Source organism: Bison bison, unplaced genomic scaffold (genome assembly GCF_000754665.1).
Source record: "Bison bison bison isolate TAMUID 2011002044 unplaced genomic scaffold, Bison_UMD1.0 scf7180017864329, whole genome shotgun sequence".
Taxonomy (NCBI): domain Eukaryota; kingdom Metazoa; phylum Chordata; class Mammalia; order Artiodactyla; family Bovidae; genus Bison; species Bison bison.
Window position 1 is genome coordinate 5,353,747 of NW_011494901.1, and position 16,574 is coordinate 5,370,320.

General features: G+C 36.8%; 2 protein-coding genes across 4 annotated transcripts in view; one reads left to right on the plus strand and one right to left on the minus strand.

The window, feature by feature from the left end:
• The window catches only part of CCDC125 (coiled-coil domain containing 125), a 31,700-nt gene extending 24,117 nt beyond the window's left edge, over positions 1–7,583 (plus strand). For all 3 annotated transcript variants that reach the window (XM_010853594.1, XM_010853592.1, XM_010853593.1), the window contains exons 9-12: positions 869–976; positions 2,843–3,017; positions 6,158–6,288; positions 7,122–7,583. In XM_010853594.1, the coding sequence (XP_010851896.1) occupies positions 869–976; positions 2,843–3,017; positions 6,158–6,288; positions 7,122–7,427 (720 nt within the window). In that variant the 3' untranslated portion in view covers positions 7,428–7,583. The remainder of the gene's footprint in view (positions 1–868; positions 977–2,842; positions 3,018–6,157; positions 6,289–7,121) is intronic.
• A 4,537-nt stretch (positions 7,584–12,120) lies between these two features.
• CDK7 (cyclin-dependent kinase 7) overlaps positions 12,121–16,574 on the minus strand; it is a 29,472-nt gene continuing 25,018 nt past the window's right edge. Inside the window, exons 10-12 of the mRNA XM_010853595.1 lie at positions 15,230–15,379; positions 12,860–13,007; positions 12,121–12,421 (exon numbers count right to left, since the gene is read on the minus strand). Coding sequence (XP_010851897.1) covers positions 12,393–12,421; positions 12,860–13,007; positions 15,230–15,379 — 327 coding nt within the window. The 3' untranslated portion in view covers positions 12,121–12,392. The remainder of the gene's footprint in view (positions 12,422–12,859; positions 13,008–15,229; positions 15,380–16,574) is intronic.

A 16,574-nucleotide genomic window follows, 5' to 3' on the forward strand; every position in this document is an offset into this window, starting at 1 on the left:
CATTAGTATACTGTATTGGTGTTTTTCCTTCTGGCTTACTTCACTCTGTATAATAGGCTCCAGTTTCATCCACCTCATTAGAACTGATTCAAATGTATTCTTTTTAATGGCTGAGTAATACTCCATTGTGTATATGTACCACTGCTTTCTTATCCATTCCTCTGCTGATGGACATCTAGGTTGCTTCCATGTCCTGGCTATTGTAAACAGTGCTGCGATGAACATTGGGGTACACGTGTCTCTTTCCCTTCTGGTTTCCTCAGTGTGTATGCCCAGCAGTGGGTAAAGTGACCCAGATGGACTAGTTTCTTCATTGTGATCCAAAGACAGGTTTTGAGGAATCCGGGCCTTATGCAATTCCAGAACATTGGGTGAGCCAGGAAGTATTTAAGAATGTATTACATGATCACAGGGCGTCTTTTTTAGGAGTGGCAGGATGATCGTATTCCTCATCAGTGTTAAAAACTACCATTTGCGGGACCTGACAGTAATCAATGCTGGGCGGCAGGGCCAAGCCCAGTCACAGGAAATCCATATGATAGAGGTTTATATTTACTTCGTTAGGTCAAGTTCCTGCCAAGGACTCAGAGGTATAGGAAACTGATACAAAGTGAAAGGTTTTGGAGACTGAAAAGAATGTAGAATTCCTTTAGGTTTTTGTTCCTTGTAATACCAGTCTCTGCTCGTTTGTAATTAATTTCCACTTGGGTCCTGAAATCATGGTCTCACTTCCTATTTTTGTTTTCCTTCATAGTTTCTTTGAATGAGATGCTTGTCTGAAATGTGCAGTGGGTTTGTGTGTGCCCCGTGTTTGTGTATGGGTCAGCACTGTTACACTTGGTAATGGATAATTCTTTGGGATTTGAAGCTTGCAGTGCTGGGAGCTTGCCTTTGTCACCATCCCAGAGGGAGCCCCTGTGCTTGTGCCAGACTGGCCGCGTCCACTCGGAAAATGCTCCTGCAGCTCAAACAGGAGGTAAAAACAGTGAAAGCTTTGGTTGTTTCTCTGTTCATACAGTAAGTTCCCTACATACGAGCCTTCAAGTTGCTAACTTTGAGAGATGCGAGTGTGCCTTCCCACGTCCAGTCACGTGAGTTCACATGTGTCTGGTGTAGTCAGGTGCACGCATCCTCTACAAGGGCTTGTGCTTTTGTGTACATTACTGTACACGGCTATACGGAGTACAGATCTTTATTTCAAGCCCAGGATGTCTGGAAGCAAGTGTAAAAGCAGTGGTATATAGCTGATTGTATTATCTGGGTACCTAGGCTAACTTTGTTGCACTTATGAATGTGATCTTGGAATGGAACTCATTTGTATGTAGGGGACTTACTGTATGAAGATGAATAAATGGAAGTATATGCAGTAATTAGCTTCATTGGTAGTCACTGGCTATGTAACTTATCCTTAGTTTTAAATGATATTAGTAACATTAATGTATAAAAAACAGGTTTACACGGTTCCAAAATACAGATAGTACTTGGCACGATACTGTAACTGTGAAGTTGTTTGCCTATGTATTAGTTAGTATTGCCTAAGTTCTTCTTTCTGTTGTCTATACATGGAGGAAAAGTGCTTAAAATCATCAGGATGCACAGCACCGATTAACAGATAAACATGAAGCATCTTAGAAAAGCTGCAAGGTATAGTGGAAGGAACCTTTGTGCCAGCCAGATCTAGGTTGGAATCTCAGCTCCGTCACTTTCCACCTTTGTGGCTTTGGATGTGTGTTAAATGGAGGGTAATAACTGGCTTAGAGGTTTGTTGTAAGAAATACAGCACCTACAATGTTTAGCATATGGCCATGCCTGGCATTTAATCAAATGATAGCTGCCATTATTAGGCTTTAATAATAAATATAATGTGGACCATAATTTTTAGAATATATTTATTGAAGGTATGGAATTTAGTCTTCAGTATATATGTGAAAGCAAGCAGCTACACATTACAAATTCATTAGGAAAAGCATAAGATTACAAAGACCAGTGGGAGGTATCTGAAAGATGGTATTCATAATTATTTTAGTGGTATTGTCTGGAATGGCCCAAGGCAGAACTGAAATGTGGCATTTGGCATCCTCCCTGCTTCCTTGTTGGGAAGGGCACACACAGGGCCTGTCTTGATAATGAAGTCTGAGAGTTGGATTACCAAGGAGCTGACAGGCATAAGGGAAAGTTCCAGTAATCTAGTTGGCAAGTACTAATTAGATTAAACAGATGCAATAGGTCACGGATATGCACTCAACTCCACTCAGTGGTAAGACTGCATTTGCTATCCTGACTCAGCATTTGGTAATAAGGTAAAAAAAATTGTTCTGGTTTTGCGTCCAACTCTTAGTGACCCCTGACTGTAGCCCGCTAGGCTGCATGGGGTTATCCCGGCTAGAATACTGGAGTGGGTTGCCATTTCCTACTCCAGGGGATCTTCTGATTCTGGGGTTGAACCTGCTGACACGTATCTCCTGCGGCTCCTGTGTTGGTAGGCAGATTCTTCACCACTGAGCCACCTGGGACGCCCTGGTTTTGCCTCTGCTGCTGCTACTGCTGCTAAGTCGCTTCAGTCGTGTCCAACTCTGTGCGACCCCAGAGACAGCAGCCCACCAGGCTCCCCCGGCCCTGGGATTCTCCAGGCAAGAACACTGGAGTGGGTTGCCATTTCCTTCTCCAGTGCATGAAAGTGAAAAGTGAAAGTGAAGTCACTCAGTTGTGTCTGACTTTTAGCGACCCCGTGGACTGCAGCCTCCCAGGCTCCTCTGTCCATGGGATTCTCCAGGCAAGAGTACTGGAGTGGAGAGCCACTGCCTTTGCCTCTAACACCTCTCAAACTTTCTTTCAAAACCAGATGGAACTTCTGCAGAAGAGTAAAGAAGAAGCCTACATAATGGCAGATGCATTCAGAATTGCATTTGAGCAACAATTAATGAGGAAAAATGACCAGGCACTAAGATTGACACAAACAGATAAAATGTGTAAGAAAGCAACAAAATGGATAAGTTGGAAGCACCTTAAAGAAAATGGTAAATATGAATTATAATGGTAATAATCAGGTATAATTTGTTTTTAGTTATAATTAAGCATAATATGGTGAATATAATTGAAATTTCAGATATGATTTATCTAAAAATTTAGCAACTGTGGGGACAAAGTGGGTCGCTGAATGTTACCTATGGAAATGAAATCATAAAATAACAGGAGACTCTACTTTAGTACTCTTCTATTTCATTTAAACAAGACTGTGCTCAGTGGGAAGAATTTATAATGAGTGCTAGATGATTAAAGGGAAAAATGAGAGTCAAACCCAACATCAAACTTACCTAAGTAAACTTTATTGAAATGTGTGTTTCTGGAAGGACACACTGAGCAGTAGAGGAAACTCAAATTGGACAAATCAATATATTCTTATAAAAAGTGAAACAAATTAAGGTTTAGATTTTGGTTTACAAGCCTGTCAAAAAGTTCATGGCCATTTTTGAGTCATTATGGTATAAGTGTAAACAAAACATATAAAAATGCCATGAGAGAATCAAATTGTCATTGAAGTATGTAGACTGTCCAATATATACAAATAGGTATTACTTTTTAGAAATTAGTTTCTCTTAATGGTCAATCTCAATTTTCATTTATAAGTATTATTCAGTAGAACTCATTTTGTTTCCATTTAAAATTCCAATTTGAAACCATTTATCAGTCATGATTAAAGTGGTTTATTAAGAAGTGTAAATTTTTATTATTAAAATTCTGAAATGACCCTATTTCTAAATCTTTTTTGTTAAAATCCATAATCCTAATCCCAGTATCTCTCATTTTCAGATGAATTTAGGACCAATAAGAATCTTACAGTATTTACATATGAAACTTTTAATATATAATACTTATTCTGTTTTAAATATTTCTTTTCAAACAGTGCATATTAGTATTAGTATATGGGTCAAGTGTTGTGAAGTTTAGCTTCATTAAACTTTACCCATCTCTTTGCTGAAGTGGTAAGAAATAAGGGATAATAAAAACAGAAGTGGTAAAGAAGAACTGTGAAAGTGGGTGAAAGCAGATTATAAAAGCTGTGTATTTAGAGTCAGGTGGAAGTCAGGACAAATGGGGGAAAATGATACTCGTCAACTCTGATTCTTCAACAAGCATTCCACTTTATCCTGAAACTAACTTTTGAAGTTGTTTCTTCTGAGATTTACAGAGGCTGATGAGCAAGTATAATGGCTAAGTCCTCGACAGGCATGGGCTACCCAGGTGGCTTGGTGGTTAAGAATCCACCTGCCAATGCAGGAGACGCGAGACGCAAGTTTAATCCCTGGGTTGGGAAGATCCCCGGGAGGAGGAAATGGCTACCCACTCCAGCATTCTTGCCTGGAAAAATCCCAGGGACACAGGAGCCCATGGGGACGAAAAGAGTTGGACACAACTGAACACACATGCAGAGAGAGAATAGGGAGAAAGAGGAAACAAGAGAGGTAGATCCATATTCATTTCAGCGCCTGTATTCATTTTATATTCCAGAATTCCTGCCTTGCCTATTTACAGAATTCAGGAACTTTTCCATTGAAAACATGATTTGAGAGGTACAATCTTTGCTTTCCATAAGGTACTGAGACTGGAAGCAATATTTAAAATAATTGGTTCGTCTCTGAAAAGTCTTTACAAGTCCATAAAAGCGTTACTAGCTCTGAGTTTCTTAGAGACAAGCATGTGTGCCAAGTCGCTTCAGTTGTGTCTGATTCTTTGTGGTCCTATGGAGTGTAGCCCGCCAGGCTCTGTCCATGGGATTCTCCAGGCAAGAATACTGGAGTGAACTGCCATGCCCTTCTCCAGGGGAAGCTTCCCCACCCATGGCCTGAAGCCACGCCTCCTTTGGCTCCTGCGCTGCAGGCAGATTCTTTACTGCTGAGCCACTGGGGAAGCCCTTCTTAGTGACAAGACTTTGATTCACTTTATTAATATTCTTCAATAATTTGTTGCAAAATGATTGTTACAGGTCATTTTTTTATTTGTGGTTAACAGTATATTAACTTTTCTTGATTTGGCAGCTTAGACAAGTCCTGAGAGATAGCTCATAAACGTATTTCTTCTTTTTTTAGATTAAAAATAGAGACACATTCATTCACTCTCAGGATTGATGAGCCAGTCAACTTGTCTGGCTTTCCCCCTTTGCCACAGTTGCCACTGGCAAATGTCAGGTGTGAAGCCGTCACTGTGGTTTATCAGGAATGGGTAGAAAGGGAATTGTCCCTTTGGAGTTCATCTAAAACTTTCTTGGTATATAAATCTATGACTTCGTATTTCCTGCTACAAACTGCATCCTTTTGATGGATGAAGAATATCAGCATAAATACTGCAGAAATGTGGACTTTTAAGCATTATGTCAGTACCCGGGCTAGGTGCTTTCACAACTGTGTGGTCTGTGATAATTATACATAAATCTTAGCATTTTAACCATTTTTAAGTCTCATTCTGTTCACATTGTTGTATAATCATCACCATCATCCATCTCCTGAACTTTTTCATCTTCCCAAACAGAAACCCTGTACTCATTCAATACCACTCCCCTCTCCCAGCCATGCTCTATTATTTAAATGGCACAGCAGCCCAGCAATAGAGCATAGGGACTATTATTCTCGTTCTAGAGCTGAGGGCGTGTAGCTTAGAGAACTTCATTCTAAAGTGATACCCTTCTGAAGTGGCTAAATGGGGATTCAAGTCCAGGTTTTTTTCTGGCTCTAAAGCAGTTTGCATGGTTCAGAGGCCACCTGTCTGCAGGTATGTTTTGCTGGGAGTGTTCTCAATGTGGGTAGGTGGCTGACCTTTACATCAGAAGATTTCACATACAAATGTGGATCGCTGGTTCCTCTGGAGGACTTGAGTTGGGTAGCAAGGGCTGCATTCTCCCATGGGCTGAGCAATGAGTGCAGGGCGCTGCTCTGGGTTCTCAAACTGTGGTCTCTCACCTGCGTTTGCTGCTGGCTCTAAAGTCCATTTTTCCCACTGCACTGTGCTGCCTGCCTCACTCATGCTGGAGGGTCCCTGAAGAGGACAAGGTCCTGATTGATTTAGGAATGAATTAACCTTGGTTCACACTTACCTCTTTTCCTGGAAGCATGTCAGTGTGTGTCTTTTTATGTCTCAACTGGATTTTCATGTTCTATTTTAGGGTCACTATCCCAAGGGAGTAAGAAGACCTTAGGGCAGAAATTGTTGGGTATGCTCCCTTCAGAAAACAGTTCTAAGAGTACCAATGACCAGGACGATCCTCAGGAAATCTTTAAGATGCTAATAGACTTGGTTAGTATCTTTGCTTTCTTTGTTGTTAGAGGTTGTGGATGAGCTAATCTTTTTGCTTCCTATTAATTCAACTCTTTATCGCAGTATACTTGACATTCATGCTCTTTTCCCAGTTGAGGTACCATTTTCTGGAATTTTTATCATCTTGAACACCCCACACACGCTTTCCAATTCCCCCTTCTAGGTTCCTCCTGTGCAACTTTAATAAAGTTCCACCTCTGAAAAAGAGGAGGCTCTCTGTAATTAAGTCCAGGCATCTCCATCATCAGCACTTATGCACAGTTCATGACAAGACTTTTATACATTTAGGATTTTTTTTAAGTGTTCAAAGCACATCCTCATGCATCGTATCCTGTAATCATTACCACAACACTGTCATCAGTCCTGTTATCCTCAATTTCATAGATGACTAAACTAAGAAACTCATGTTATATGAACATACGTATCTATAGAAGAGTATTATCAAAGTTATTTATTGCATATAAATATATAACACAATTTTATAAATAACTTCATTCTTTCAGAGATAAGTACATGTTAGCATTATATATACATATATACACACACCCCATGTAAATATATACTTCTCTCCAAACGACTTAAACATTTTTTTCAGCAGAAGGAATGCTGTTTTCTATTCTTCCTAAAAAAAAGAAAATCTTCAATAACATGTAGCACAATGCTGAGGAATTAGTGGACCTAAATTAATTTATTCATATTGACTGACTGGACAGATTGAAGACTAAATTTAATTTTCATGAAATACTCCTGACTACAGCTCTGTATTCTGATTTACTGACTAACTGGTACATTTTTACTTTCTCTGCATGCAGTTGAATGATAAAGAAGAAGCTTTGGCTCATCAAAGGAAAGTGAGTTACATGCTTGCTCGGGCTTTGGAAGACAAAGACACCACTTCAAAAGAGATTAAAGAAAGAAATTCTATGAAAGACAGTTTTACATTAAAAAACCCCTGGCAGAAAATTTTAGAATTCCCTGTTTCATGTGATCCTGTACATTCAGGTGTTCAAATTTTTAATTCTGTGGGCTGCATTTGTTCAATTCAGCACTTTCAAACAGATCAAAAGTACACAAGAACTCTTAAAAGGTCCCATTCTTTGCCATCAAATATGTACTGAAGATAAATCAGATGAAATTAGAACTGAGAGATGTTGATATTGAGACTTTGAAAAAGGGCCTTGTAAATATTGCTACATTTTCAGAAGTTGTATGTTTTCTAGGTATTTCTAAATTTTAGGAGGCAACTTAATTAAATAAATGTTTTCTATAAGAAATTTATTAGTATTCTGTGTTGATGCATTTTATTTATAAATTACATTACTATGTTATATGAAATTTTCAGCATTTCCCAAAATCTTAAAAGAAATAGTGATTTTTGAGGAAAAAATATTTATTTAGATTGACTAAACAGATTGTTGACTATAGGGATCTTTGGCTCAAGCAACAAAAGGAATGACTCAATGTTAATTTTTGGAATACATTTATCTTGTTCTAGTTCTGTTTTTTATTTCCCATATAAAGCTTAAAAATAATTTCCTTAACTGCAATAAAAATGTTATTATGATAGGAATTTGGCAGAAGTATATTCAAAGTCATTGCTAGCAACTTTCCTTTACAGCTGATTTTTTTGTTAGAGTAGTGACATTTTATAGCCAGATCTACCCAGAATTCTGGCACTTATAAATACCTCTAAATTAACTTCTTGGTCTTAATGCTGAATTTTAGGCCATTTAAAATGTTCTCTTCCTAAAAATATTACATAGTAATAATTTTCAATACCTTTTGGGAATATTACTATATTAATCACAAAGCATCACAATGATGGCACAGGAAATGCACTGCACTTTCAGCAGTTACGAAAAGATACTACTATTTAAATAGATGAACACAATAGGGTAATAAGGTAACAATATAAACCATTTATAGTTGTGTTACAGGAACCACACTGGTAGTCATTACTAACAAAAGCTGAAAAATTGGCAAATACATTTTGAAAAAGGGAAGAATAATGAGGATCTACTGTTACCAGATACCAAAGTATATTTATCAACTATACTCCAAAATAAAAATTACATTTAATTAAAAAATATATTGTCCTGACAGTAATACAATGCTACATTATTCAAAGCAGTGTGGAAACAGCAGGTCAATGAGAATAAGATAAAGTCCATACACAGTCTAGTATATATAATAATTTTCAAGGTAGGGAAAGGAAGGATCTGGGATTATTTAATAATACCAAAAAGAGAAGCATAAAAAAAAAAATCAAATTGCAAAAACTAGAAAGGTTCTTTTTAAATGTGTTTAAAACAAACACATAAATTGATAAAATTTGTAATATTCCCACTGATCAAGGACAAAGAATTAAATTTCATCAAGTAAACAAAAGCAAAAATAAACAAATGGGGCCTAATTAAACATAAAAGCTTTTGCAGAGCAAAGGAAACCATAGACAAAATGAAGAAACAACTTGCTGAATAGGAGAAAATACTTGCAAATGATACGACAAAGAGTTTAATATCCAACATACATAAACAGCTCATATAACCCAACAGCAAAAAAAAAAAAAGCAATCCAATTTAAAAATGGGCAGAAGACCTGAACAGACATTTTTCCAAAGAAATGCAGATGGCCAACAGGCACATGAAAAGATGCTCAGCATCACTAATCGTCAGGGAAATGCCAATCAAAACCACAATGAGATATCACCTTACGCCTGTCAGAAGGGCCATCATCAAACACACGTAACAAGCAGTGAGGGTGTGGAGGAAGGGGACACTTGTGCACAGCTGGTGAGAATGTAATCTGTACAGCCACTGGGGAAAACAGTATGTAGTTGTCTTAGAAAACCAGTGCAATACTATTCAGCCATAAAAAAGATCTCCCCATCTGAAGCAACATGGATAGACTCAGAGGGCATCATGCTAACTGAAGTGAGAGCAAGACAGACACTGCAAGGTATCACTAATATGTGAAATAGACAAACGAGTGAATATAACAAAAAAGCAGACACAAATACAGAGAACAAAGTAGTGGTTATGGGGGTGGATCCAGGGGTAGGGGAGTGGGGGTACAAACTACAGGGTGTGAGACAGGCATAAGGATATACTGTACAACATGGAAATACAACCAGTACTTTGTAATACCTGGGCTTCCCTGGTGGCTCAGACAGTAAAGAATCCGCCTGCCATGTGGGAGACCTGGGTTTGATCCCTGGGTTGGGAAGACCCCCTGGAGGAGGGTGGGGCCACCCACTCCAGTGTTCTTGCCTGGAGAATCCCATGGACAGAGGAGCCTGGCGGGCTACAGTTCTTCGGGTCACAAAGAGCTGGACACAACTGAGTAACTGAGCATGTATATAGCACACACATATATAAACATTTGTAGTAACTAAATGGAAAGTAACCTTTAAAAATTGTATAAAAAAATCTGAATCAACAGTTCACAAAGGCGGAATCATATATGATTAGCAACACAGTAGAAATCAAAGAAAACTAAATTAGAATGAGATAAATTAGCAAAGACCTCAAAGATTGTGAGTGCTACAGGGAACTCTGCTCAACCGTTGTGTGGCAGCGTGGACAGGAGGGGAGTTTGGGGGAGAATGGATACATGTATAAGTATGGCTGAGCCCCTTTGCTGTTCGTCTGAAACTGTCACCATGTTGTTAATCAGCTATACTCCATTAAAAAATAACAAGTTTTTAAAAAAGATAGATTATGAGTGTTAGAGATGAGATGATGAGGTGAACAGATTCCTACATAAAAGTTAATGAATGTATACATTTGGGATCCTGCATTCAACTTTTTGGGGTACATACTCAGAAGTGAAAATGCTGGATCATATGGTAATTCCATTTTAAACTTTTTGAAGAAACACTAGTTTCCGACAGCTGCTGCACTGTTTTTATACATTCCCGCCAATGGTGTACAAGGGTTTCCTGATTTCTCCACATGCTAATACTTGTTAGTTGTTTATTTTTGGTGACTGCCATCTTAGTAGGTTTAAAGTGATATCTCATTGTGGTTTTAACTTGCATTTCCCTAATGATTCGTGATTTGGGCATCTTCTCACATGCTTTTTAGCCATTTCTATAGCATCTTTGGTGAAATGTCTATTCAAGTTCTTGGCCCATTTTTTAATTGGATTTGTTGTTGTTGAGCTGTAACAACAGCTTCCCAGGTGGCCTATTAGTAAAGAACTGCCTGCCAATACAAGAGATGCCAGAGATACAGGTTTGATCCCTGGTTCGGGAAGATACCCTTGGAGAAGGAAACGACAACCTGTTCCAGTACTCTTACCTGGAAAGTCCCATGGACAGAGGAGCCTGGTGGGCTACAGTCCATGAGGTTGCCAAGAGTTGGACATGACTGAGCAACTGAGCACACACAATAACAACATATATTCTTCACATATTCTGGCTATGAACCTTATCAGATACATGATTTGCAAATATTTTCAATCCATAGGAGTTGCCTTTTCATTCCATCGATCATGTTCCTTTGAGGCATACAAGCTTTTAATTTTGATACAGTCCAAACTGTCCTTTTTTAACTTTTGTTGCTGCTGCTTTTGGGGTCATATCCAGGAAGCCCCTGCCAAACCTGACGTCATGAAGCTTTCCTCCTATGTTATTTTCTAAGAATCTTTATAGTTCTAGGTCTCATGTTTAGGTCTTTTGATATATTTTTTTCAGTCACAGCATGTGGCTTTCAGGATCTTAGTTCCCCAACCAATGACTGAATCTGTGCCCCTGGAAGTGAAAGCAGAGTCTTCACCACTGGACCATAGGGAACTCCTGAGTTAACTTTTGTACATAGTGTATGGAAAGGGGCTTCTCCATTTTTAAGAACTACTGAGCAGTTACTGGGAGTGTAAATTGATACAGCTACTCTGCAAAAGTATGGCAATATCAATGCTACTTGAAAATATACAAGTGTGTAACTGTGACCTCACAATTACAGTTCTAAATATGTACAACTCCTGCATGTACATATAAACATTTTTTTTTTACAACTGTGAAAAAATTTAAATAACCTAAACATCCATGTGACAGAATTCTTAAAGATGGCCCTCTCAAGATTCCTGTCCTGATTATTCAAGCATTCAATCTAGGAACTGCTATGAAGGGAATTTTAAGACTTATAATTAAGCCTTTGGTGAGCTGACATTAGTTTATCAGGTGAGTCCTTAAAAAAAAAGGAAGAATTTTCTCTACTGGCAGCAGATCAGGAAGCCATAGATTTGACACTGTTGCTGGTTTCCGGATGGAGAGTGACATGCAACAAGGCAAGTGAACTGCCTTCAACTAGCAAGGATAAGAGGCATGTGCATTAAAATGACATGAACTGAATTAATTAGGAAGCAGATTCTACCTTAGAGCCTCAAAGAAGAGCACAAAGTCCAACTGCCATCCTGATATTGGCTTATGCAAAAGAAACAAAAAAAATATCACAGTTGATCGATGAGAGGTATCTGACCTACAGGGCTGGGAGCCAATAAATTTGTGTTATTTTAAACTGCTGCATTTATGGTAACTTTTATGTAGCAAAAGAAAAATAACATGGTCTGTAAATAGAGCATGTGTAAGATGTGATATATGCTATAAATTATATGGTAGCTAAAACAGAAACTAGATTTACAGGTAATAACATAGAAGAAACTTAAAAGTTCTAAGTAAAAATAAAAATGCTCTATGAGAGTTACAGTCTACTTACCACTCATAAAATTTTGAGACCAAAACCAATTTTCCATTTTTAAATACTACCCCCTTTATTATAAATTTGTAATGCTATATAGGCCAGATCATTAAAATAATTGATAATTATCTTTATTAAGGATTCCTTAATGCATTTTCAATTCTACATTTCAGAGAAGCAGACTTATTTTATTACTACTGCACTCTAATCAGAAAATCAGAATTGTTTGTTTTAAAATACATTTAATAAAAATAACCAAGTTTTACATATTTTACACGTGCAGAATATTTACAAATATCTTGTAAAGCATTTACTTTATGTTTACTATTGTGCCTTTTTCACTGTTTCCTTCAGTAGTAGAATATTGTCCAGTTTTCTCTGTAACTAAAAAATTAGCTTCTTGGGTAATCCTCCTAGGGGGAAAAATGAGGTTATTTAATTTTATAGTAATTCTATAAAATTACATTTAATTTTAAAGTACTTCTAACCATTCATTCATTCCAACTATATTTATACTTGCTTTGATTTTCCAATAACACTTGCTAAACATTAAGCATAGAGTGTATTGTTAAGAATTTATGAAAAAAATAGGGTACACATGGATAGTTCTCATTAACTCTGAGGTGTACTCAAAAGTGCTCATGTCCTTAAAAAAAGCATGATTTTAAGTACGCATGATGTTACATATTCTCAAAGGAAGCAAATATAGGTAAAATATCACACTCTACTTTATAAAATTTAAATTGATAATAAGTAAACAGCTCAGTCTGCATTTCTTGGCTACCCAGTCACTAGCTGTACATTAGGTATCTGGAGTTTTCGGAATTCATGTAAGAAAATGAGAGTTTTACCTTGTTCCAAGGCCTCTGTTCTCTTCCGTTTTGTTGCCATGGCTGGATTGGACTGCTCCTTTAGAGCCTCCGCTGGACAGTTTGGTCTTGGCAGCTGACATCCAGGTGTTGGCCCTGGCCGATTACTGAAATACTTAGTTTTCAACGCCTTTCCAAAGAAAAGAGACCAGAGATAGTGAGCTTTTATGTGAATATCTGAACTGTGTTGTAAGGAGCATTAAATATACTAAGCAAATATACCCTGTCTCAAACAAATTTAATTTTGAGTATTTGGATATGTACATTATTACAAATATCTAGCAGCCTAAGACTGATTGCTAATTCCATTACTGTGTTACTACAAGAATGGAATTTTTCCACGAGAGCCTATACAAAATATGAAAAATCCTTAATAAGATATTGTAAAATTCATCTCTCTACACATTATAGGCTCTATAGCTGAAAACAGAGAAACTTGCTTAAAAACAACTTCCAAGTTTATTTGTCACAACATTTGTGTGTGTTCAAACTCCAAATCATATGAATTCTTAAAAATAAAGCTTTTAAAAAGATGCGATGGGTTGGAAATGACAGATTAAAGTCCAACAATCCACTAGAAATTAACTGAATTCTTACTTGGAAGGACTTGTCCAAGTTTATTTCTATTTACCACTAGTCCAACGTTCTATAATATTATATTTTTACCTAGGTCCAAAATTCCAATAAAAAGAGTTTATTTGAGGTGACAAAGTTGTCAAGTTCATACTTTATTTGCATCATAGTACTGTTCAACAGCCAAAGTAATTTAATAAGGTATTTCCTTCTGGATAATTCTCTTAGGAACAAAAGAAGTCCTATAAACTTTTCAAGCAACTCTCCCTACTTGCCAACATATTTGCAGTAATAATTTAGATAGAGAATTCTTACTTCAGAAGAGTTGAACTTACAAAATATTACTTCTAAATCACAGCAGTTCCATAAGTAAATTAAGCTAATTTTGAGCTACACAGAGATCTAAGAAGGGTATCTCATTAAACTTTTATGTTTTTAAAATGTTTATTTATCTGGCTGTGCCAGGTCTTTGTTGCAAGATGCAGGGTCTTTAGTTGTGGCATGAAAACTCTTAGTTGTGCCATGTGGGATCTAGATCCCTCACCAGGGATCGAACTCGGGCTCCCTGCATTGGGAACACAGGGGCTCAGCCACCAGACCATTAAGGAAGTCCCTCATTCCAACTTCTAAATATCCATAGGCCAAAACCCATTAAAAAATTAATTCTAAAAAAAAAAACCCATTCTATCAAAATACAACCCAAATAAGTTATCACAACTAATATGTTTCTATAAATTTTGAGCTTTACTATTAATAAAAACAACCTTCTTGACAATCTGACCTGGTCTCAAGGTTCTTATGACAGAGATAAGATGTATACATACATGGATAAAAGGTAAAAATGAGTTAACTGTTTGAAATTAGAAGAGTGATTCCAATGGTAAAATATCTATTATATATGTATTAATGTGGCATGTACTGCTATGAAGTAAACGTTTATACATTAAACAAAGATCTGGTAGTCTATAATAAGCCTATGTGAAAAAAAATCCACTTTTTACCCCTGATATTTTGTGCACTGATGTTTCGTCAGATATGAAGATGTGCGACATTTCTGTCTCTTCCTTTACGAAGCCGAATCACTGTACCATGTTGCATTTTGGCACTGCATCCCTGCCCCAACTGTAAGCGTTCGTGACCACTCATCTATCTATATGTGCTTGTTTTTAAAATAAAGAAAAAAAAGACTTTCAAGTCTATAGATCTTATATTTTTATGTTGGATAACATTTCTCTCTTCTATAAGAACAGATATTCTTGGTATTCCACATTTTTCTTGAGTTTGATTCTTATTTCCCTTAAGTAACTGGCAGTTTCAGTGTTTTAGAGTATCTTTCAATCTCTTTAAGTAATACAGTTGTATCAGGCTATACCATTTTCTACTCATTATCTCTTCCTGACTGTGACAATGACCAGAATGCATTATCTGGACTGCATTTCATGGGCGAAAACACAAAACAAAACACTTTTAGCATGGTTTTGGCACAAGATTTAAGTTACTTAAGAGTTTAACTGAAAAAAAAAAAAAAAGAGTTTAACTGAAGTATTCCAGTGTCTTAACAAACACAAAACATTTTTTCCCTCCTTCTCTAATTTACTTTCAAGTAGATGACCTAATTAGGAAACAGAACCTTTATACTCTTCTGCACTTGTACAGGCATATAGTGCTTATAGCTCAGGGAAAAAAATAACATTTGTTATTTCTTAAAACAAAAGCATCTTTGCAGTATTTAAAGAATGTTAGGAAATCTTAAGAAATTAGAAAAATATACTAACATACCTGTGTGGCTGTAATTCGAGTACATGGATTAAATAAGAATAAGCCTTGTATAAGATCTAGCAAGTCATCTCCTGCTGCAATGAAGATATGTTGTAATGGGATTCCAGGAAAACTCTTAAATGTCACGAAATCTGGAAGACTACACATGTCCTGTAAAAATATTTTTATAATTCAAACTTAAGTAAAGGATTGAATGGCAGATAGATCTCAAATGAGTAAATAAAACTGTCATACCGATGATATGATGATCTATCCTAGCACTACTGAGCAGACAAGGTTACAGGAAGATAAACACAAGTCAACTTTAGTTCTCCGTATTAGCAAAGAACATGTGGACACTGAAATGAGAAACAACGCCCTTTAGAAACTCTCAAAAACAACGATGAAAAGCTTTGGTGAAAATCTAACAAAACGTGCGCAGGACTCGTATACTGAAAGCTATACCACACTGATGAAATAAATCAAAGCTCCAAATCAACGGTGAGCCCTACCATGGTTGTGGATTGGAAGATTCAGCACTGTAAGGATGTCTGACAATTCTCCTCAAGTTAGTAAACAGGTTTAATGCAATTCTTACCAAAATTCTGGCAAGATTATTAGATAGATAGGCTATTCTAAAATTTATATGGAAAGGCTAAGGAACTAAAATAGTATAAACAACTTGGAAAAAGACTTAATATATAATTTATTAAGACTTGTACTGGTACAGGGAGAGGTATCATAAACAACAAGCCCCACTCCTGCCATAAAGACACCTTTAGTCTCACATCTCATGTAAAAATTAACTCAAAAAGGATCACAGACTTAAACTATAAAATTTTTAGGAAAAAGAAAATCATCAGGAATATCTTTGTGTTAGGCAAAGAGTTCTTTGACTTGCTGTCAAAAGCATTATTCATAAAAAGAAAAACTGATAAGACAGACTTAATCAAAATTAAAAACTTTTATGCTGGGAAGATTCTGGGAAGAGGATGAAAAGACAAATTACGGAGTAACAGAAAATTTGCAAACCACATATACAATCAGAGGATGAGTACTTTATATAAGTACTCAATACTCAGCCAAAGTACAAACAATCCAATTAAAAAACAAGGCAAGAGACATTCCATTAAAGCTATATAGATGCCAAATAAGTACATGAAAAGAAATTAAACACCATAAGTCATCAGGGAAGAGAAACTTAAAGCCACAATGAGCTATCACTACACATCTCTCACGATGGTTAAAATAAAAAAGCAACACCACCAAATGCCAGTGAGGATGCAGAGAAAACAGATTACTTCTACATTGCTGGTGACAATATAAAATAGTACAGGCCTCTCTGGAAAGCAGTTCAGCAGTTTCT